Source organism: Sus scrofa, chromosome 9 (genome assembly GCF_054392235.1).
Source record: "Sus scrofa isolate SSC_HxYL_T2T_F1_AM1 chromosome 9, Sscrofa_HxYL_maternal_Yorkshire_Landrace_v2.0, whole genome shotgun sequence".
Taxonomy (NCBI): domain Eukaryota; kingdom Metazoa; phylum Chordata; class Mammalia; order Artiodactyla; family Suidae; genus Sus; species Sus scrofa.
The window spans coordinates 70,468,980-70,492,910 of record NC_139391.1 but is presented as its reverse complement, the minus strand read 5'-3'; the positions used below and the strand labels follow the sequence as shown (position 1 = coordinate 70,492,910).

The 23,931-nt window shown below is 40.9% G+C and overlaps 1 protein-coding gene across 4 annotated transcripts in view; it reads left to right on the top strand.

The window, feature by feature from the left end:
• Positions 1-6,558: 6,558 nt before the first annotated feature.
• Positions 6,559-23,931, top strand: part of RBBP5 (RB binding protein 5, histone lysine methyltransferase complex subunit) — a 37,980-nt gene continuing 20,607 nt past the window's right edge. For 2 of the 4 annotated variants that reach the window (XM_084976831.1, XM_013979609.3), the window contains exons 1-3: positions 6,559-6,702; positions 17,538-17,563; positions 18,708-18,824. Coding sequence is in view for 2 of the 4 variants with exons in the window: in XM_003482656.5 (XP_003482704.1) it covers positions 6,684-6,702; positions 17,538-17,563; positions 18,652-18,824 (218 nt within the window). In the remaining 2 variants the exon portion in view is untranslated. Of the gene's footprint in view, positions 6,703-17,537; positions 17,564-18,651; positions 18,825-23,931 lie in introns of all 4 variants that reach the window. The other 2 variants (XM_003482656.5, XM_003482655.5) reach the window with 1 other exon arrangement.

Below are 23,931 nucleotides of genomic sequence, written 5' to 3'. Positions count from 1 at the left end.
TTATTTACTTTATATACAGTAGTTTGTATCTACTCAGAGGCTTTCTGGGTGTGGAACCCAGGAAATGAGAAGGTAAAAGGATGAGGCAAATGCTGCGCTCAATGTGAAGTCTCAGGGTCCAAAAACTAAGGGGGCTGCTCCCAGTTCCAGGCCAGCAACATAAAGAAACAATACAGAGTGAGTCTGAGACATTCTACTGAGCAGGATTTGCTTACAGCTTATAAAAATTATTACTTACTATTTGCTACCTGCAAAAGAGCATATTAACACCCTTGTAGGAGCTCCTGCCATGGCTCAGTGGTTAACAAATCCGACTAGGAACCATGAGGTTGCAGGTTCGATCCTTGGCCTTGCTCGGTGGGTTAAGGATCCGGCGTTGCCGTGAGCTGTGGTGTAGGTTGCAGACATGGTTCAGATCTGGTGGTGTTGTGGCTGTGGTGTAGGCCGGCAGCTACAGCTCCAATTGGACCCCTAGCCTGGGGACCTCCATATGCCGCAGGTGTGGCCCTAAGAAGACAAAAAAAGACCAAAAAACAAAACAAAAAAAAAACACCCTTGTAAATTTGTGGACCAGAACATTATCATGGTTTTGAAGCCCCTCTATCTCCTCCTAGATACCAGTTCCCTGCCTCTCTCCCACCCCAAGGTTCCTCTTGTGCTCATCATGCTCTTGCTTAAAAAAAAAAAAAAGTTTTTCCAAATGTACGTGTACCTTAAACAATACATAATTTGGTTTTGCTTGTTCTTTTTTTTTTTTTTTTTTTTTTGTCTTTTTGCCTTTTCTAGGGCAGCTCCCATGGCATTTGGAGGTTCCCAGGCTAGGGGTCGAATTGGAGCTACAGCTGCTGGCCTGCACCAGAGCCACAGAAATGAGGGATCCGAGCTGCGTCTGCGACCTACACCACAGCTCATGGCAACGCCGGATCCTTAACCCACTGAGCGAGGCCAGGGATCGAACCCGCAAACTCATGGTTCCTAGTTGGATTAGTTAACCACTGTGCCATGATGGGAACTCCAGGTTTTGCTTGTTCTTAAGCGTTACAAAAATGGTATTACCTGTATTTAGCCTTCTATAACTTTTTATTTTCACTCATATGTCTCTGACTTTTATTTAAGCTTAATCTGTCACTGCAGTACATTATTCTGACATGCAAATGTTTTGCAGTTTAACCATTCTCTTCTTCTCAGAGAACCAACTTTCGGTTTGGTTGTTTCTCCCATTGTATTTTTGTTTTCTATTTCATTAATTTCTCTTGTCTTTATTATCTTACTTGTTCTCCTTTTTAGGGTTATTCCATTGACCATTTCCCCCCATCTTCTAAAGTTGGATGCTTAGCTTATACATTTTCAACTTTTCTTCTTTTTTAATGTAAACATTTAATTTCATAATTTCCCTTGAAATACAACTATTTATGGGGCATCCCATAAATTTTAACATGTAACATTTTTGTTATTGCCATTATGATTTCTTCTTTGCCTGAGTTGTACATAGGCATGTTTTTCACTTTCAAAGTGTGAGGATAAATCCCTCTAGGTTTTCGTTAATCAGTTATAACAATTATATTGTGGGCAGAGAGCATGGTCTATGAGGCCGGTTTTTAAATTTTTCTGGGGACTTGCTTTACAGATTCACTCGCTCATGGTAAATTTTATGTGAACATGAAAAGAATTAGTATTTTCATTACTTTTCTATGATTCATTGATGGAAGTCTATTTTCCCCTTTGAGATTGTAAACAACACGAGGGCACTGCTATTCCGTGTTGTTCAGGGATTACAAAGAATGCTCTCTCTTTGCTCCTCCAAATCCAGCCTTTTACCTCTCCGCCCAGCTCTGTGGACCACATCTTTACTTCTGGGGCTTCTAGGTGGGTTCAGCTGCCCCAGTGGGAGTTTGGAGGATGGAGAGAGAGGGATTGGGGAATTTTTCATCCTACCTCACTCCCAGCTGGGCTGGGTCAGCAGCAGCTGGCTTCTTCCTGAAGGTCACCATTCCTGCCTGCTGGCTCTTGCCTGCAGCTACAGCTCCTCCAGTGTAGCTCTCACTAACCACGCTTCCCTTTACCTCTTCAACCCAAGGAGCTCCCTACTGCTATTAGTCTTGGGATGCTTTCTGGTTTCCCATAACCCTGCTTACATCTTTTAGAAAACCCTCTCATTAAATTTTCTTTAGCTCCCCCTTTTGAGAATGCCCTCTCTTTCCTGAGAGCCTCACGGTAGGTACAGTAGCATAATGAATATTTGTTGAATGAATTCTGTGAAACAAATTTGCACAGAGCAAGACAGATCTTGGTGTCTGGGGAATTGAGAGTTTGATGAGCTGAGGAGTAGGGTGCAAGGGGGCACTGGAGAGAATAAGACCAGAAAGATTGGCAGGGGCCTGATCATGAAGGACCTTGTAGGCCATGAGTCATGTTCCTATAGGTTTAGTTCCCTGAGAAACAGGCTCGGAGATGGATATTTATCTGCAGGAAGTTATTGGGGAGGTCTCTAGACTACTTAGGATCAACACCTTAGAGATGTGAAGGAAGCAAGAACAAGCACAGGGGGAAGTCCCCGTTGTGGTTCAGCGGACTACAAACCCGACTAGCATCCATGAGGACTTGGGTTCCATCCCTGGTCCTGCTCAGTGAGTTAAGGATCCAGCATTGCCATGAGCTGTGGTGTAGGTTGCAGATGCAGCTCGGATCCTGCATTGCTATGGCTGTTTAGTAGGCTGGCAACTGCAGCTATGATTCAACCTCTAGCCTGGGAACTTCCATATGCTGCAGGTGCAGCTCTAAAAAAAAAGCAAAAAACAAAACAAAACAAAGAACAAGCAGAGGAGAATTTGAAGTGTAATGAAGCTGCAAAGGAGGCCCCAGACCATACCTGCAGAGCTATGGATCCGAGGGAACACTTCAAAACTGTCCTACCTTGAGGCTGCAGGGAAGAAGTCCATGGTCTCTGCCACAGCACTCAGGAGAAGGCACAGCCCCTGTTCTTGACCCCAAGGCTGGAGCTAGAGCTGGCAGACCTCAGAGCCTGAGTTCTTCAGCCCCAGATTTACACTTGTTTCTCCTTCAGCTTCTGGTGCCAGAACCAACTTTAGACATGTTTCACCATTTGGTATCATGAAGACCTAGGAAGTGGAATGAGAAGCTGGGGAAAAAGATCTCTGCTGTTTTCTCTTTTCTTTCCTAAGAGAGGTGATCCCTGGGCAGTAGCTCAGGAGGCTTTCAGAGACAGACTTGGAGGTGGAGAGACTTTTTCTTTTTTTTTTTCTTTTTAGGACCACACCTGTGGCATGTGGAGGTTCCCAGGCTAAGGGGCTAATGGAAGCTACGCCAGTCACAGCAATGCAGGATCCGAGCCACGTCTGCAACCTACACCACAGCATGCGGCAACACCGGATCCTTAACCCACTGAGGGAGACCAGGAATCGAACCCACAACCTCATGGATACTAGTCAGATTCGTTTCTGCTGCGCCACGAGAACTCCATTTCGGAGATTTTTAAATGTAGAAAAGTGTCCATATTAGAACTGATGAAGTATAGCAGATGTTTAGCTTAGACTTCTTTGAACTCCACATCTGTGAGGTCACTTGAATTTTTCACAGGCTCCTTAAACCCGATGTGTCCCAAGGCGGCATACTCTTCATTACTCTTGACAAAGTTATTCGTTTTCCTTCCTTCTCTACTTTGGCAAATGGAGCTACCCAAAGTAGAAATATGGAAGTCATACTAGACTCCTGGCCTTCTATTACTTTCCACACACAAAAGGTCTTTCCCATTCAGTCAGTTCTGTCTGGTACATCTTTTTCCAGTGCGCTGTCTTCTCTCTTTTTCCTCCACCATGGCTTTGAGTTACCTGTCACTCATCTCTGCTAGATTAACATCGTACTCTAATTGTTTTCCATCCCTCTAATCAATTTCTACTCCACACTATCCTTATTTTCTTTCTTAAATATCAATCTTATCATAATTACTCCTTGCTTAAAAATCCTACAAGATGGGGAGTTCACACTGTGGCTCAGTGGGTTAAGAACCTGACATAGGAGTTCCCGTCGTGGCGCAGTGGTTAACGAATCTGACTAGGAACCATGAGGTTGCGGGTTCGGTCCCTGCCCTTGCTCAGTGGGTTAACGATCCGGCGTTGCCGTGAGCTGTGGTGTAGGTTGCAGACGCGGCTCGGATCCCGCGTTGCTGTGGCTCTGGCGTAGGCCGGTGGCTACAGCTCCGATTCAACCCCTAGCCTGGGAACCTCCATATGCCGCGGGAGCGGCCCAAGAAATAGCAACAACAACAACAACAAAAGACAAAAAGACAAAAAAAAAAAAAAAAAAAAGAACCTGACATAGTGTCCCCGAGGATTCAGGTTCCATCCCTGACCTCATTCAGTGGGTTAAGGATCCACTGTTGCTGTAAGCCTGCGTTGCTGTGGCTGTGGTGCAGGTCAGCAGCTGCAGCTCTGATTTGACCCCCAGCCTGGGCATTTCCATTTGCCGTAGGTGCAGCTGTAAAAAGAAAAAAAAAAAAAAAATGGACAAAAAGAAAAACCCTAACAAAATGAGTACTCCACCCCCAAAATAGGCAAAGGAGATGAACTGGTCATCTCACAGAGGAGAAAAGTACACATTTAGACATGTGATAAGCTGTTCACCCTCATTATGAAATAAATGTAACAGTGACATTTTATCACCTATCCAATGGGCAGAGTTTGAGAGAACTGATAATAACAAATGATTACAAGAGTGTTTAGAAATACTCCTATATACCACTGCTGGTGGTAACAATACCTTGGATGACATTTAGGCAGTGTTTTAGATACGTGAAGGAATGCAAACTGCCTGTTAAAAAACAAACCTCAACCCTGAAGATCTAATTGGCATTATTAAACAAGTCATGAATCGAGCAGCATCCTATCTAGTAAAGAGAAGGGCACCCTGAAGGACTGTACAAAATGGAAGCTTTTTCTAGGAAGAAGGTAAGGGAGCTACTAGTAAAAGAAAAGAAAGGCTTATTTTTAGGCCCAGGTTAAAGGCAAGGGTTTTATCATGCATATTGCCCCTTCTAGGGGGCGTGCTGGAGAGGGGAGAGGTGGCAAGGGCCCAAGTGACACATTACCTCATTGGTGCTGACCAGAAGATTCCAGACTAGCCAATGAAGATTACATTTCTCAGAGTTCCTGTTGTGGCACAGAGGAAACGAACTTGACTGGTATCCATGAGGACGTGGGCTTGATCCCTGATGTCGCTCAGTGGGTCAAGGATCCGGCGTTGTCGTGAGCTGTGGTATAGGTCACAGAATGGCTCAGATTCCCCATTGCTGTGGCTGTGGTGTAGGCTGGCAGCTGTAGCTCCGATTCGACCCCTGGCCTGGGACCTTCCATATGCTGCAGGTGTGGCCTTAAAAGGCGGAAAAAAAAAAAAAAAAGATTACATTTCTGGTCAAGGTTGAAATTGCAGTTAGGTCAGGAATAAGATCTAGATTAGGTATCATGGGCTTTAGTACAAGTGATACCATTTTGGGCCTGTGATTTTTCTGCCTAATAACTCTGAGCCTCAATTACTACACTTGGTCAAATGAGGCCAACAGCTACCCTAATGGTCTCAAGGAAGTGAGATAATTTAGGAGAAAGTCATAATAGCTACCATTTTACTGGATATTTGCTGTTCCAAGTGTTTTATATGTGTTAACTTATTTAACCTTCACAATAAAGCTTTAAGCACTACCCCCACTATACATACAAGAAAACCGAGGCACAGAGGATAAGATACTGTCCAAGGGGTGAAGTCAGTAAGCAGTGGAGCTGGAATTACAGTCTACGTAAGGGGATCTAGCTCCAGTTCTATTTTTTGGCATCCAGCCTATGCCCATCTTTGCTTTTTGTCATAGCCCACAGCACTCAGAGGCAAAACCTGTTTATACAAAATTCGTTAGTTTCATCAACTGCCTTCTTTAGTTGCTTTGGGTATTTCATCACAGTTTTGTCTGAGAACTCAGCCACTTCTCACACCAACTCATCTTCAGTGTCCTGGTCAACGCTGGGCACCAGGTAAATCCTTAGATAAACGCTATCGTACATTTCTGTGGGATGGAAGGCACAGCTTTACAAATGTGCAATAATTTTCACGGGACTGAGCCAGATACACGATAACTAACTTACATACAGGGTAAGTACCTCCTTGACCGTGACAGCTACACTCCACGCGCGAGCTCTGAAGCCGGCCTTTCCCACTGCGTTACTTCAGCGGGACTTGGCCGGAACCTTTCCTGCGGCTCTGAGGCAGCCCGCCGGGACAACGCGACCGAACACACAACACAGAAGGATTAGTAGTCTAACTATATGCCTAAACTTTTTAGCTCGCATACATGATCCGAGAGGAAACAGTCTCAGATTCCTGAACTTTTTAAATAAGTGACTGACGATGGAATTTTTATTCCTTAAGAAATGTCATAGTCAAACGATTTCGAGAGCGTTTGTTCTTCTTTTTGGTTAGGCAAATATATGGACAGCCCGCTTGAAACGAACAAGGCAGGCGAGGGAAGAAAGCGGAAGCCGCGGGGTCTTCTAAACCATAAAGTCTACGGAGCTTGCGCCAGTCTCTTTGCGGCGCCCCCGATTTAGACGCAGGTTTTGGAAGAGGGCGGGGGAGAAGGTGTCGTTGCTGGAGCTGAGAGCAGACGGCCAGAGTCCTCAGGGATGAACCTCGAGTTGCTGGGTGAGGAGGACTGTGGCTGCGTCTTAGAGAACCCTTGGTCCTGGAAAGGAGGGAACCGGGCGGAGGGGACTCAGGCTGCAACACTAAGGACACAGTTCTGCGATGGATCTTTGGGCGCTTCGATATGGAGCAGCAGCAGGGGGAGGAAGCCTAGCTTCGACCCGAACAGAATGCATTGCTTTTCCTGAGGCCACCTTGCAGTTCAGTTGTGGAGCGATAGGGACAGATAGTTTGTGACTTAGTTTCGATTACAAGGATCCAAAGCAAGCAGGACCAGAGTCCTGGAGAAGGAATCTGAGGAAGTGAGGCTTGAGGTAACGCTTTGAACACTTGTCAGGGTTTTGAGTGCCTGGGTAGGTTCATTCTTTTTGTAGAAACACGGGATGCCTAAAGGAAGGAACTTGTATACAAGTCCTTCGTTGAATAAGTGGAAAAGGGCTTAGAGGGTACTGAAGGCATAAAGCAAGTAAATGGTATAGTTGGCACTGGAATCCAGTTGCCTTGTCTTTTTATTCAAGGTCTTTAACTCTCAGGGACATGTAAAACACTGAGGGGTGAACTCCAGGGCAGTTGTGTTTTGTCACTCTCTTTGATGCATTTACTCCTTACCCTTTAACCAAGTTGTTTGTAAACTCTAGATCCTTCTGGGTTTTCATTAGGTAATCTTTAGCATTGTAACCTAGGGATGTCTGAGGTTTTCAAGAACTTCTAAGTGACTTGCTATTTTCAATGGCTATGCTCCTCTTTTAAAAAAAAATTTTTTTTTCATAGATTTGCTGGCAGTCCAAAGGACTATAGAACTATCTAAGGAATAGTCTTTACCTTCAAGAATTTTTTTGTTAAGCATGGAGAGTAAGGCAGTTGGAAATAGCCATAACTTGTTGCAGAACATGCGCCACCCTTTAAGAGTCTTTGCTAAGTACTAAGAGCGTTTAGAAGAGGGAGACGTTCCCAGCAGAAACGAACCTGACTAGCATCCATGAGAGGATGCAGGTTCGATCCCTGGTCTCACTCAGTGGGTTAAGGATCTGGCGTTGTAGTGGCGTTTAGGTCACAGATTCAGCTTGGATCCCAAATTGCTGTGGTGTAGGCCAGCAGCTACAGCTCTGATTCGACCCCTAGCCTGGAAACCTCCATATGCCAAGGGTGCAGCCCTAAAAAGACCAAAAAAGAAAAAAAAAAATGGAAGAAGGAGTGAATATCTTTGGGACAGGGGAAGAAAGGAAATAGAGAAAAACAAGCTAGTAAAACCTGTGGAGAACTTGAAGTTTTGAGTGGATGTTTAAGTGGATATTGGCTAGGTTGTGGGTACTGTGAATATAGAAAAGACCAAGAAATGGGGTTGGTGCCACCCATTTTGTGTAGGCTTTTGAATTCCTAGCTGAAAAGTTGTTCTCTTTAAGGAAAGTAGGAAAGATCCATTGAAGGGCTTTCACTTGCTAAGTAATTCAATCAGAGCTGAGTTTTTAAAAAGAAAGATGTGTGCAACACCAGTGTGTAGTTGAGTTTTGGGTGATGAAACCAGTTTGGAGGACTGGAGTAGTTGAGAGATAAAGAAAATCTGAGCTTTAAAAAAAAAAAAAGGTTTGAGCTAGAAAATGGAAAGAAAAGACTTTGAGAGGGTTGAGTCAACACAGTTTGAAAATTGATTGCCGATGGTGGTGGTGGTGGTAAGAAAGCGAAGTGAAAAATAATGGGAACCAATGTGGTGCTATTCACAAACATTTAAGGACATTTGGAAAAGACAGCTAGCATTGGACATGTTGAGTGTGGACCCTGGGGTTCAGGAGATGGATTTGGATTTACAAGAGAGATTTGTAATCCTCCTACAGGTGGGCTAATCAAAACCTTGTTGGTAGATGTTAAGACCCAGGGAGAAAGTGGGAGAGGAAGAAAAGAGAACTGCTGAGGACAGAGTCTTGGGCAGTCATCTATATTTAGGGGATAAGAGGAATAATAAATGATAATATATCGATTAACAGTTATATAGTACTTACTATGAGCTCGGCCTATTTTTGAGTGCTTTTCATATATTTATTCGTGTAGAGGTAGAAGAGAATACAGGTCGGTGTGGTGTCTTCCATAGAAACAGTCGGAGAGCAGTTGAGGCTAAGAGCCAAGGAAGCGCTATCCTATTTAGTTCTCAGGCAACTTGAGGCTCCTCAGCAACTTGAATGGAAGCCAGATTATAGTGATTTCGGGAAGATGTGGGAAATGAAATAGAGGCAAAGGGTTGATCCTTATTTTTAAAAACTTCAGGGTGGAGGAAAGGTAATAGGCCCATACCTTGAAAGAGATAGAAGAGTCATGGGAAAGATTTCTCTTGAATGATACCAAAGATTCATGAAAGTAAAACTTAGGAAGGAATTTTTTGCTTTTTAGGGCGGCACCCAGGCATATGGAGGTTCCCAGGCTAGGGGTCTAATCAGAGCTACAGCTGCCATCCTTTGCCACAGCCACAGCAACACCAGATCCAAGCCGAATCTTCGACCTACACCACAGCTCACTGCAACGTCAGATCTTTAACCTACTGAGCGAGGCCAGGGATCGACCGCCAACCTCATGGTGCCTAGTCAGGTTTGTTTCCACTGCACCACGACAGGAACTCCAGGAAGGAATATTTAGCAGTGGAATGTTAGACATTTCAAAAGAAGGTTGGCTGGATTCAGAAGATACAAATCTATGGGAATGACTGATTGATACAGCAAGAAAGTTATTGCAGATAAAAAAGAGAAAGGAACAGAGTTCCTGTCGTGGCGCAGTGGAAACGAATCCAGCTGGGAACCATGAGGTTTGATCCCTGGCTGCCGTGGCTGTGGTTTAGGCCGGCAGCTATAGCTCCGATTCAACCCCTGGCCTTGGAACCTCCATATACCTCGGTGTTCTTAATGTGGACACTCAAGGTACCTCTGCAGCTATTTTCTGAGCGCTTGCTGTTATCAGGCAATATGCATTGGAGATACAAAATTAAGTAAGAGTTTTTCAAACTTACTTTTTTTTTTTTTTTTTGTCTTTTCTGAGGCCGCACCTGCAGCATATGGAGGTTCCCAGGCTAGGGGTGTGATTAGAGCTACAGCTGCCAGTCTACCCCAGAGCCACAGCAGCTCGGGACCCGAGCCGCGTCTGCGACCCACACCATAGCTCACAGCAACGCCGGATCCCCAACCCACTGAGCAAGGCCAGGGATCGAACCTGCAACCTCATGGTTTCTAGTCAACTACTGCATCATGACTGAAACTCCTCCTGAACTTATTTTTACTGCATCTCACAGTAAGAAATATATTTTGGAAATATATTTTCCATATAAAACAGAAAATACTGCTTGGGGCCAGATTAAAATTGCTTTTTAAAATTACACTTAGGAGTTTAGCATGTAGTTTCACAAGGGAGATTTTTTCAGCAGATGAGTGACATGAGATTTGGGGCTTAGAAAGTTGGCTGCAGCGGCTTTGTTAAGGATTGATGAGGGAGGCAAGACTGGAGGCAAGGAAATGTAGTACTTACGGTAGCAATGGCATCAGATTGGGGTGGGGTGAGATCAGGTATTTAGCCACCTGCAAGTTGCATTTCTTTAAAAAGAAATGCCACCAACTGTGTCATCACCTGTTAGATTGAGGAAGTGGAATGGAAACTACTGCTCTGGACTTAATATTATAATAGGGAGGAGTTGGTTGGCAAGTAGAAAATACTTCTACTGGAGAAAAGGACCATGAAATTTTAGAGCTTGTGATAACTTAAGTCTTTTAGGAAGTGGATGTTTGGCAATTTAGAGAATAAATAATTGGCCATGTCGTGAGACTGGAAGAAGGCTTGACAGAGCTAGAAAGCTAAAAAAATAATATGGAGAAAGGATTCTAGCTGGAAAAAGAGGTGGAGGCAGGCACTTGAAATAGGCAGGCAGTTTCACACAGGAACTGGTGCAATGGCACTGAAAGCAGTCTAAATTCAGATTCCGAAGACGTACAAGAGAAGGACACATTGGTGAAGTGAGCATGTGACGGTGGCACAGGCTCTTCAGAATCGTGTCAGGAAAGCTAACATGATTGAAGGCCAAGACTAAAACTGAGGCACCTAGAAAGGGTTTTTAATATTATGTGGAGTGTGAAGAGAAATTTTCTGCTTGGTTGGGCCAGATGGTGTAATACCAAAATTATTCATTCAGCACTCAGCAGCTATCTTTTGTGCCTTTAATTTGAGGTTTATAGGCAATGGGAAAGTGGAATGCTTAACTTTCTTATTTTTCTTTTGCCTTCTCTGGGGAAAGGATGATTTGTGGGAGGAGCAAATAAAATGGTCATGGGTTATTGTCAAGAAAAGCCCTCAATAGGTAGAGATTGTGGTTAGCTCACTTAGCTCACTTCTCTTGGTTGAATTATATTCCTTGGCCTTGAAGGAGCTTGCTTGTGAAGTAATTTTGGGGATCTTTGAGATTTGGGAAAAGAAAGGAAGTCATGCTGAAAGAAAGGAGAATGGGGGGAATTTTGACTACTTTCAGTAAAGAGCAGGTGCCATTTGCAAATCATAGCCTGGTAATCTTAAGGTCAAATTTGGGCAAGATTTTTGTGTAGTTAAGAGTATGATTTCTTGAAGTTCCTGTCGAGGCTCAGTGGTTAACAAATCCACCTAGGAACCATGAGGTAGGAATCATGTGGTTGCAGGTTCGATCACTGGCCTCGCTCAGTGGGTTAAGGATCCGCAGTTGCCGTGAGCTGTGGTGTAGGTCAAAGACACGGCTGGTATCCTGCGTTGCTGTGGCTCTGGTGTAGGCCAGCGGCTATAGCTCCGATTCGACCCCTAGCCCGGGAACCTCCATATGCCGCAGGTGCAGCCCTAGAAAAGACCGAAAAAAAAAAAAAAAAAAAAAGTATGATTTCTTGGTCAGGTCTCAACTATGTCAGTTTGGGGAATGACCTTACCTCTAACCCTAACTTTGTGAAATGGAATGTAGTGATAATAGTGAATTGAAAGGACTGAATGAGAAAACATTTACGATCTTAGTATGGAGTCTGACACACAAGCATTTAGTGGTAGCTGTTAATGATACGTGCAGGTTTAAGCACTTAAAAAAGATGATAAGCCAGCATGAGTTTGTGTCTAGGAAACTCATTAAAATTCTTTAATTTCATGCTTCAAATAAAAGCAGTACATATTTATCACAACAGTGGAAACAGTACAAATATACATGCAGAAAAAAATTGCCTTTTTCCTCTTCTCCAAATGGTAACTGTCTGTAGTTTATACGCTTTTCTTGCTCATGTGACTATAATTAAATAAATTTGTAAAGGCTTTGTTTTTTGTTTTTATAGAAATAGACCCTTTTTATACACATTTTTTGGGCAACTTGCTTTCTTAATGCTGTGAGATACTATGCCTACACGTTAGGGGATAATAGAACTAATGATTTTTAATGTATTCGTGTAGATACCCACTCATGATATCTATAATTTTAACTTAACTATAAATGCTTTTTTAAAAAAGTGGTCCTTTTCCCTTGCCTTCTCCATTCTTTGTTGATAATCCCATGTATCTCCTTTCATGTTTTTTTCTCTATGCCTATACTTAGATGTATATATACATATATTAACAAAAAGTGAGATTATATTATATACACTTTGTGTCTTGGTTTTTTTCACTTAAATAACACCAATAAAATTTTCTCTAAAGTTCCCACTATGGCTCAGTGGGCTTGGCGGTGTCTCTGGAGTGCTGGGACAAAGGTTCGATCCGCACGTGGGCACAGTGGGTTAATGATAATTTGCTCAGATCTGAACTCTGGCCCGAGAACTTCACATGCTACGGGATGGCCAAAAAAACTCCTATAGGGAATTTTAATGGGAATTATTATAGCCTTTTGGAAAAGGAATCTGACAGCATCTATTTAAAAGCAAAAATAGGGGACTTCCCATCGTGGTGCAGTGACTAGGAACCATGAGGTTGTGGGTTCGATCCCTGGCCTTGCTCAATGGGTTAAGGATCCGGCGTTGCGGTGAGCTGTGGTGTGGGTTGCAGACGAGGCTCGGATCCCGCATTGCTGTGGCCCTGGCGTAGGCTGGTAGCTACAGCTCCGATTCGACCCCTAACCTGGGAACCTCCAAATGCCACAGGAGCAGCACAAGAAATGGCAAAAAGACAAAAATAAATAAGTAAATTTTTAAAATTCCCTATAAAAATAGGCAGTGTATGAAAATATCTCTTTATCCGCATTCCCCCCCAGCAGTGTTCTCTCTCTAAATTTTCCTCTCTGATGAAAATGTCATCTCAATTTTACTTTTTTTTTGTCTTTTTAGGGCCGCACCTGCAGCATATGGAGGTTCCCGGGCTAGGGGGTCCAATCGGAGCTACAGCTGTTGGTCACCACTATGACCACAGCAGCGCAGGATCCTTAACCCACTGAGCAAGGCCAGGGATCAAACCCGAGTCCTCGTGGATTCTAGTGAGGTTCGCTAACCCCTGAGCCTCGTTTTTGCTTTGATTTACATTTCTCTGACTCCAGCTGAGTTTGATGTTTTCCTTGGTTTAGAGGCCATCTCATTTTGTTCTCTTGTGATTTATTTGTTCATTGTTTTTATCTTTTCTTTTTGATTGTTTTTATCGATGTGTATCAACTCTTATCCATCATCTGCATTGCAGATTTTTTCTAAATCTTTTGGCTATTGATGGGAACTTTTGAGATGCAAAATGTCGCAGTTTTTATGCAGTCAAGTATATTTTCTCTTTTCTTTTGGTTTTCCTAACTTGATGAAGGTCTTCCCCATCCTGAATTATACATGGGATTGCCTCGATTTTCTTCTAAGATTTTTGTTTTTAAAAATCATTAATTTACTTAAAATTTATTTTTGTATGTGAAAAGAGAGGAATTGGAATAAAATCCCCACTAAATTAAAATGTCATCTCTATCATATATCAGCGACCTTATAGTACATTTAGAACTTTTTTTACATACATCTTTAATCCATCTGGAATTGCATTAGATTTAATCATTTTTGGAGACAGCCATTAAGCTTTCCAATCTCAGAATATAGATTGTCTTTCACTTACTCAGATTTTGTGGTCTTGACTAACATTTTATACTTTTCTTCTTCATACATGGCCCGTATGTTTCTTACTACATTTTTTCACCTTACATATTTATGTTTGTAGCCATCGTGAGTGGAATTTTTTCCCTTCATTTCCATTTTGGGATATTAATTGTTAATACAGAGAAAAGCTATTAACATTTGAATGTTTTTCATGGATCAAACCCCCTTGCCTTATTGTTTTATTAATTTGGGTGTTCTTTTTAGTTAGAATTTCTTGTGTTTTCTTGGTATTCAGTGATATCAGCAAAAGAGAAATAGTTTTATCGCCTATATTCAATGTTTAAACTAGTTATTTCACTTTCTTATTCCATTGGCAGGAACCTCTTAGAGGATACTAACTAATAATGGTGATATATCCCTTTCTAGTTGCTGGTACTAATGGAAGTGGTTTTAATATTTTATCTTTTGGAATGGTAATTGTTTTTGGTCAATAGTTTTTATCATTTAGTATAGCCTTCTGCTAGTAGTGGCTATTATTAGAATGGGCTGTTGAGTTTTAGCAAATTTATTTTTTTTTTAGCATCTACTCAGGATTGTATGGCTCTTAAACATTTTTGACCAAGGATATAGAGTGCCTTGTGCTATTGTTTGTTTGTCTGGAGTGAGTTTGGATTAGGCCTGTAACATCCCTGCCCTCTCCCTCACCCCATATCATTATGCCTTCCTAAGTGGTAGAATAATAACTCCAGATTTTTCGTATTTAGAATTTGGTTATCATAGTATACGATGCTAGAAATTATTTTTCATTTCTGCAGAATCTAAAGGTGAAATATCCTGTATCATTTATGTTCTTAAGTGAAAGAGACTTTTCTTTTTTGTACCATCTGTATCAGGTTTTGGTATCATCTGTGTTGGTTTTATCAAACACTAATATCTGTGCCTTGAGATTTAGGAGAAATTGTTCGTAACACCATATGGGCCTGCTGTCCCTTTTTTTTTTTAAATTAAAAATTATTTTAATGGGAACTCTTTAACAACCAACTTTTCAGTGTGTTCCTGCCTCGTTGATCAGTCAAGAATTTTTCTTTAGGAATCAGTTTTGGAAATGCATCTTTTGTATGAAAGTCATTCATGTTTTTTTGAATTATCAAGTGTATTATGACATTAAATCAGACCTGGTTTTATTTCTTTGGCATCTATGTATTTGGGCATCTTTTCCCCCCTTTCATGGTCCCTAAAACCAAGCCCAAGAATCTAAATTGTAACAAAATGTTCAATGTTAGATGATGGGAGGATGAAGAACATGAAAGTGGTCTTGAGCATTCTTAGGAAGTGGCTTTGTGCTCCCTCCCATAACCCTACTTGACAGTATTCTTGCTCAGGCTCCAACTAAAGCACCTGAGATGAGCTGAGTTTTTCTCCCCCCACCCCCGCTTTTTAGGGCCACACCTGGGGCACATGGAAGTTCCCAGGCTAGGGGTCAAATTTGAGCTGCAGCCACCTGCCTACACCACAGCCACAGCGGCAGGGATATGAGCCGCATCTGGACCTGTGCTGCAGCTTGAGGCAATGCGGGATCCTAAACTCACTGAGCGAGGCCAAGGATTGAACTCACATCCTCATGGACACTGTCAGGTTCTTAACCCGCTAAGCCACAACTGGGAACTCCCAAGTAGATATCTTCTTTTTTTTTTTTTTAATTGTCATATAGTTGATATATAGTATTATGTTTTGGGTGTACAGCATAGTGGTGCAGTATTTTTATAGATTATATTTGAAGTTATTATAAGTTATTGGCTGTATTCCCCATGCTGTATGGTATGTCCTCATAGCTTTTTTATATATAGTAGTTTGTACTTCTTAATCCACTGCCCCTATTTTGCTCCTTTCTTCACTCTCTCCTCTGGTAACCACTAGTTTGTCCTCTACATCTGTGAGCCTGTTTCTGTGTTGTAATATTCTTTCATTTGTTTTATTTTTTATTTTATTTTATAAATATTTTTAGGGCCAAACCCTGTGGCACATGGAAGTTCCGAGGCTAGGGATTGAATGAGAGCTGTAGCTGCCAGCCTTCTCCACAGCCACAGCAACGCCAGATCCAAGCCATGTCTGTGACCTACACCACAGCTCATGGCACGCTGGATCCTTAACCTACTGAGTGAGCCCAGGGCTCAAACCTGTGTCCTCGTGGATACTAGTCAGATTTGTTTCCACTGAGCCACAACGGCTCCTGTTTTATTGTTTAGATTCCACATATAATGTACAGAATTTGTTTCTGTCTGACTTATTTCACTAATCATAATACCCTCCAGGTCCATCCATGTTGTTGCAAGTGGCAAAATTTCATTCTTTTTTATGGCTGAGAAATATTTCATTATGTAAATAAATAGTCATACATATGGGCACATAAACACACACACATATGCACACACCCTGTAATTTCTTTGTCTGTTGGTGGACATTGAGGTTGCTTCCATATATTGGATATTGTAAATAATGCTGCTGTGAACATTAGGGTGCATGTATCTTTTAGAGTTAGTGTTTTTATTTTCTTTAAGTATATATTCAGGAGTTCCCGTGTGGCTCAGCGGTTAATGAACATACATACATATGCATGTGTGTATGTATATATGTAGGTATTCAGGAGTAGAATTGCTGAATCAGATGGTAAAAGACTTAAAAATAGTAGGCTGCTTCTTTAAGTGAAATCTTATTTGGATGCCTTGAATGTAAAACAGCTTCCTTGGATCTTTAGTTCTCAGAGTATAGTTTAAATACCACTGTAATAAAATAGGTAATAATATAAGTAAATACTGGTAAAGATGTTGCTACTGCATAAAAACTTCTAACCATTAAACTTTTGACAGGCAGGCAGTATCATCATACTGTAGCTCAAAATGTTTATTACTAATGTATAAATACCAAACAGAGATGGCTGTACCAAAATGGTATTTGCTTAAGAAATTAATATAGAGAATTGTGTGTTTAACCAACTATCAGATTATGTTATAGCCTAAATGCTATTATTAGGAAGGGGAATGAAGGCTGTTGGTTGGCTGCTGTTAACAAAGGTTTTAAGAGAGTAGTTGGGATTTAAAATAATTTGATTTGATTTTTTTAAATTTATTTATTTATTTATTTATTTTTTGTCTTTTTGCCTTTTGTAGGGCTGCTCCTGTGGCATATGGAAATTACCAGGCTAGGGGTCTAATTGGAGCTGTAGCCACCGGCCTACGCCACAGCCACAGCAACGCAGGATCCAAGCCACGTCTGCAACCTACACCCCAGCTCATGGCAATGCTGGATCCTTAGCCCACTGAGCAAGGCCAGTGGGCAACCTCATGGTTCCTAGTCAGATTCATTAACCACTGCACCACGACTGGAATTTCTGATTTGATTTTTTAAAATTTGTTATATAAAAAACCCATAAAACCTCATACATTAATAATATTTTATGAAAAATAACTACTTTCTGAAACAGCACATATTTTGTGACAAGAGTGGTATTGTTTTACATTTTTAAAAACATTAAATATTTGCCTAAATAGAAGTTGGCTGGATTCTGTGTTCATGCTGTTTCAGTATCACATGTTGTATAGCCTCAGGAGAACTCCTCTGTAAACTAAAGAGATAATGAGAGTGAAAAGACAAATACTGTCTTGGCATGATAATGAAAATAGATGTGACCTCACGGAGTCCCTGAAAGGGTGTTAGTTCCCCATTCACACTTTGCAGACCACTGCTGTACACCATTCTGAGCTGTAGGATTCCTGGTATGTTGCGTATGTTACATTAACTTTCTTTGCTTTGTTGCAGAGTCCTTTGGGCAGAATTATCCAGAGGTAAGAGTATAGTCATGAGATTTTAGAAACAGTAACTTACTAGCTTTTCTATTTTAGTGGAAACAATGTTTTCATCTTTTTTTCTTTCTTGACAATAGAAGCATTAAGTGTGATATTTTTTGCTATAATAAGGGACTAGATGTTTAATTTTGAGCAGAGAGGGAAGTAGATAGGCAATATTAGCTGGAAATCTCACCATAATGTAAATCTTATGTTTCATTTCCTTTTAAATTGAAAAAGTGGAAGCATTCTCACCAACAGCACCATCACCTGTTTGTAGATTTGTGTGTGTGTGTGCTTTTATAGTTTTGATCCATGTTTTTACATAGTAATAATATGTGTACTGTAGGTTTTACTTTTTTTAATGTAAAAATATTTTGTAATACTTGGAGTGTGTTTTAGTATAGTCATGATTAAGTAAGTGGCTTGCTATTAATATAAAATCATTTATTTGACTTTCCTAATGTTACACAGGGGTTTTGTTTTAGATGATTTTTCTTGGAATAAATTTCAAGCCACTGTGATTACTTGGTCAGTAGGATAATGCTTGGTGTTTTATTTTGCCTGATTGCCCTCCAGAGTGTTTTACAAAGTTATAGTACTAATGGAAGGGATTGATCATATCTGTTTCCAAAAATTCTCTGTTGGCTTTTATTTTATTTGTTTATTTAAAAAATTTTTTTGTCTTTTCTAGGGCCACACCTGCAGCATATGGAGGTTCCCAGGCTAGGGGTCCAATCGGAGTGACAGCTGACGGCCTACACCACAGCCATAGCAACAGCAACATCAGATCTGAGCCGCGTCTGCAACCTACACCACGGCAATGCTGGATCCTTAACCCACTGCGTGAGGCCAGGGATCGAACCCGCAACCTCATGGTTCCTAGTTGGATTCGCCAACCACTGAGCCACAATGGGAACTCCTCTGTTAGCTTTTATAAGTGTTTCTCCATTGGCTATAAAAACACACATAGAGAATATTTTGGTATACTTCATGACTTAAATTCAAGAGAAGTATAGATGTTAGAGAACCTTTAAGAAATAATTTCAATTACCTGGCTATATTCCTATGTTCGTTTTGATCTTTAGGAAGCTGATGGAACTTTGGATTGTATCAGCATGGCCCTGACTTGCACCTTTAACAGGTGGGGCACTCTGCTTGCCGTTGGCTGTAATGATGGCCGAATTGTCATCTGGGATTTCTTGACAAGAGGCATCGCTAAAATAATCAGTGCGCACATCCATCCAGTCTGTTCTTTATGGTAAGGAATTTTAAAATTAATATATTAAATATGAATTAAATTGGATGAATGGCGACTGTGTAATTGTTCATCTCAAATTTGTTTTAATATTTAGAGTTTTAAATATTTGACCATTAATAACATAATTTCTCACAGTTTACAGAGACCTTGAACCCATGCTGTCCTTGAACGAACACCTTTGTGGGGAGACATTCAGTGTAATATGGATCTATATCAGGCTCTGAGACTATTTCAGTATTGAAATGAGACATTTATAGATTGTAACTATAGTATATTTGTGATAGTGCCTTTTCATTTAGAATTAAAAAATCCTTGGTTAGGAGGGTAGCTTGGAAGTCAGCAAGTCCAGCCCTGTCCAGATTTCTTCAGTTCCAGCAGTTTTAGTGATCACAAATATGCCTGTTTCTTCATTGAATTATAGTTGTTAAAGCTTTCTATCAAATGTATCGAGCTGAAATCTGGTGTTAAATAAATTCCCCTGATTTCATTCTTATTCTCAGAGACTGTTTCAGACAGTTTTATTTGGGGACAGCACATCTTTTAAATGAACTCAGGGCCAAAAAAAATACTTAGTGAAATCTAGATTTATTAAACTAATATATTTCCTTTTGTCTACGAAATAGAAGCAGCAGTGGATTGGGAAGAGGCCTGAATCCCAGAATAAGTTTGGCCACTAATGAACTGGTGACTTTGGCCGAAACATTTCTCTAATATGCAAAATGAGAAAACTGGCCTCGATGATTTCTTAGGTCCCTTGCAGTTCCTTTGCATTTTACTTCTTTTTTATTGTTGTGTTCTTGCAGTAAATTTAAGTAGATACATACATTTTTATCAGCTTTTTTAAAGATATAAATATATGTCACTTACTGTAATATCCACCCAGTTAAAATGTACATTTCACTGTTTTTAATATATTCAGAATTGCCCAACCATCATCTCAATCTAAATTTAGAACTCCTACCACTAAAAATATACATATATTTTTATTATAAAGTAACACTCATTTAGAAAATTATGGAAAATATAGCAAAGTAGAAAGAAGATAGACTATCTCCCATAGTCTTATCACCCAGATATTAGTATTAATATTTTGATTTGTCACTATATATTATTTTCAAAAAGCGTAGTTTTGTAATTGTGCTGTGTTTTATTTTATATTGTTTTTTTCTTCTCTAATAATGTCCAGACATTTCCCTGCTTGTATAACCTTTAAAAACTTTTTCAATAGCTATTGGATAGATAAACTGTAGTTTACTTAGCCATTTTTTTTTTCCTTGCTGTGTAATGTTTAGTCAGCATCTTTGAACATAAAGGTTTTCTGTCATATAGTCATTCCTTCAGCAAACATGGAACATGAATTATGTACTAGATACTGTTTTAGGCATTGGGGACACAAAAACAAGGAGAAATTTTTGATTGGGGGAGGTGCATGTGCATACAGGTACATGCACTAAAGCTTTATAGGTCCTCTGCAAGAACTGTGTTTCGAGAGTTAGTGGAGATGAAGGTGTGAAAGAGGAAATGGTCAACTGTATTGGAGAATAGTGATCAGGAAAGTCTTCAAAGATGAGACCATTTCAGCCTCAAACTTGTAAGATGAGGAGTTCCTGTCATGGTGCAGCGGAAACAAATCCGACCAGGAACCATGAGGTTGCAGGTTTGATCCCTGGCCTGGCTCAATGGGTTAAGGATCTGGTGTTGCCGTGAGCTGTGGTGTAGGTTGCAGACGCGGCTCGGATCTCGAGTGGCTGTGGCTGTGGCTGTGGCGTAGGCCAGTAGCTACAGCTCGGATTAGACCCCTAGCCTGGGAACCTCCATGTGCCATAGGTTCAGCCCTAAAAGGACAAAAGACCAAAAAAAAACTTGTTAGATGAGTAGATGTTTGACAGTTGTATTCCTAGCAGAAGATGCTGCATAGGTAAAGGCATATCAGCTTGAAACAGGTGTGGTAAGATGGGGAATAGCAGGTAGTTCAGATTAGCTGGATTGTGGTGTAAAAGATGTGAGATGGCGGCAGCTGGGGTTAAGTGAGGTCCTCGGAGGACATTGCGTGCCACGCTATGAATTTTAACTTTATCCTCTAGGTACTGTGACATGATGAGCCTTTTATTTTAGAAAGATCTCTAGAAGAACATGTGGAGGAGAGATTGAAGGGGACAGTGAATGAAAACGAGAGGGTCGCAGTGGCTAGGCTAGAAATGAAGAGGATAGATTGGTGTGGTTAGAATGGAGCTGAATGGTGCAGATGTGAGAAATGGTAGAAACAAGGGGTCTTGGCATTAAGTGAAGTGTAGAAACCTTCTCTTTATATCCCTTTACCCTTCCTTATTTATAATATAATTATCTTATAAACATTTCCTCTCTGTATATGGATACCTATGTAAGGCAATGTTAAATTTTTCAAACATGAAAACTTAAGAGGAGAAAACGTACTTAATTTTTTTTTTAACTCATTATTTTTTCTTCCTGATGTTCTAAGATTCCTTCTTTTATTGTTTCCCTTCTGTTTAGGTAACTTCCTTGAGCCATTCTTTTATTAGGGTAGGTCTGCTGTTTACAAATGTCTTGATTTACTCCGTGCTTATTTTTTTTGAGTGTCTTGTCTTTTTAGGGCCTCACCTGTGGCACATGGAGGCTCTCAGACTAGGGGTTGAATTGGAGCTGTAGGCACTGGCCTATGCTGCAGCCGCAGCAATGCAGGATCTGAGCCATATCTGCGACCTACACCGCAGCTCACAGCAATGCCAGATCCTTAACCGAGTGAGGCCAGGATCGAACCTGCGTCCTCATGGATACTAGTTGGATTGATTGCTGCTGAGCCACTACGGGAACTCTTACCCCTTTGCTCTTGTAGGCTGTTCTCTCTGGATGTAGAGTTTGGGTTGATAGTTCTTTATTTCAGCACCTAAGAAACCTGTAGCTTCCTTTTTGGTCTCCGTGATTTCTGATGAGAAATCTCCTGTCATATTAATTGCTGTTCCCCATAGTTCCCTTGTAGTTTTCAAGATTTTTGTCTTTGGTTTTCAGGAGTTTGTCTTTGTGAATTAGAGTGGATTTCTTTTTGAGTTTTGCTCAGCTGCTGCTTCTACTTTTTTTTTTTTTAATGGCCACACTTGTGTCATATGGAAGTTCCCGGGCTAGGGGTCGAATCAGCGCTGCAGCTGCTGGCCTATACCATAGGCACAGCAACACCAGATCCAAGCCACATCTGCAGCCTACACGCAGCTTGTGGCTATACTGGATCCTTTACCCACTGAATGAAGCCAGGGATTGAACCAATTATCATCATGGATACTAGTCAGGTTCTTAACCCACTGAGCCACAGAGGTAACTCCTTGCTCAGCTTCTTGAATCTTTGTTTTATATCTTTTGCTGAAATTGGGAAATTTTCAGCTACTATTTCTTCAAATATTTGTAAGCCTCATTCTTTTCTCTCCTTCTAGGACCCCGATGCCATGGAGATTAGATCTTTTGTTATAGTCCCACAGGTCCTTGAGGCTCAGTTTATTTATATTTTTTCATTCTGTTTTCTTTCTATTGTTCAGATTGGGTGATTTTTATTATTCTGTCATGCAGTTTACTGATTCTTTTCCTCTGGCTGCCAAACCCATCTTTCAAGTTTTTTAATTTCAGTTTTTATATTTTTCAGATGTAAAATTCTCAATTGGTTCTTTTCTCTATATCTTCTGTTTCTTTGCTGAGACTTTTTTTTTCATTTGTTTCAAGCAGGTTTGTAATTGCTTATGAAAGCATTTTAATGATGGCTGTATTAAAATCCTTGTCAGATGGGAGTTCCCATCATGGTACAGTGGAAACGAATCTGACTAGGAACCATGAGGTTACCGGTTCAACCCCTAGCCTGGGAACGTCCATATGCCGCAAGTGCGGCCCTAAAAAAAAAGGCAAAAAGACAAAAAAAAACCTTGTCAGATAATTCTAACATCTGTTTAATCTCTGTGTTAGTATCTATTATCATTTCTCATTCAATTAGAGATTTTCTTTGTTTTGGGTTGATAGTGGTTTCAGTTGAAACTATTTTGGAGATATATATATATATATATATATATATATATATATTTTAATTGAAGTATAGTTGATTTACAGTGTTATGTTAGTTTCATTGGGTATTGTGTTATGAGCCTGTAGAGCTTATTTAAATCTTCTCTTTAGCAGGCCTACTCTGACTGATACTGCATGGGGCAAGGCAGGAGGGAGGGCACTGTCTTGTTAGTGCTACATGGGGTAGAAGTCCAAGCTTCTCAGTTGGCTTCATGATGCTCGGTAGGGTTGGAAGTTCAGGCTCTCCACTAGGCCTCTTAGTGGCTGGGAAGGATAGGAACACATTATCCCTACTCCCCATGTCGCCTCCACTAACACTGTGTGAGGTCATAATTACTGCCTGGTGGGCATGAAAGTCTGTGTGCCCACTGGTCCTTCTCTCATACACAACTGCAGTTAGAGGGGAAGGATGCTTTACTATAACAGGCAAGAGTGGAAGATTCTCATTTAGACCATGTTGACTGGGCTGGAGGTGGGGGTTGCAGGTTTTTCTGTGATGTTTGCTGGAGTAGAGTGATTATTGTCTAAAAGTTTTGTGTTTTTCTGGGCTGTCCTTTGCTGGTCCTTTGGCTAGAGAAAGCAGGCTCTTTTTTTTTTTTTTTTTTTAATTTTTTTTTTTTCCAGCTGTACAGCATGGGGACCAAGTTACACATACATGTATACAATCCTTTTCCTCCCATTGTTCTGTTGCAACGTAAGTATCTAGACATAGTTCTCAATGCTACACAGCAGGATCTCATTGTAAATCCATTCCAAGAGCAATAGTTTGCATCCAATAACCCCAAGCTCCCCATCCCTCCCACTCCCACCCTCTCCCCCCCAGGCAACCACAAGTCTATTCCCCAAGTCCATGATTTTCTTTTCTGTGGAGATGTTCATTTGTGCTGTATATTAGATTCCAGTTATAAGTGTTATCGTATGGTATTTCTCTTTCTCTTTCTGACTTATTTCTCTCAGTATGAGAGTTTCTAGTTCCATCCATGTTGCTGCAAATGGCATTATGTTGTTCTTTTTAATGGCTGCGTAGTATTCCATTGTGTATATATAC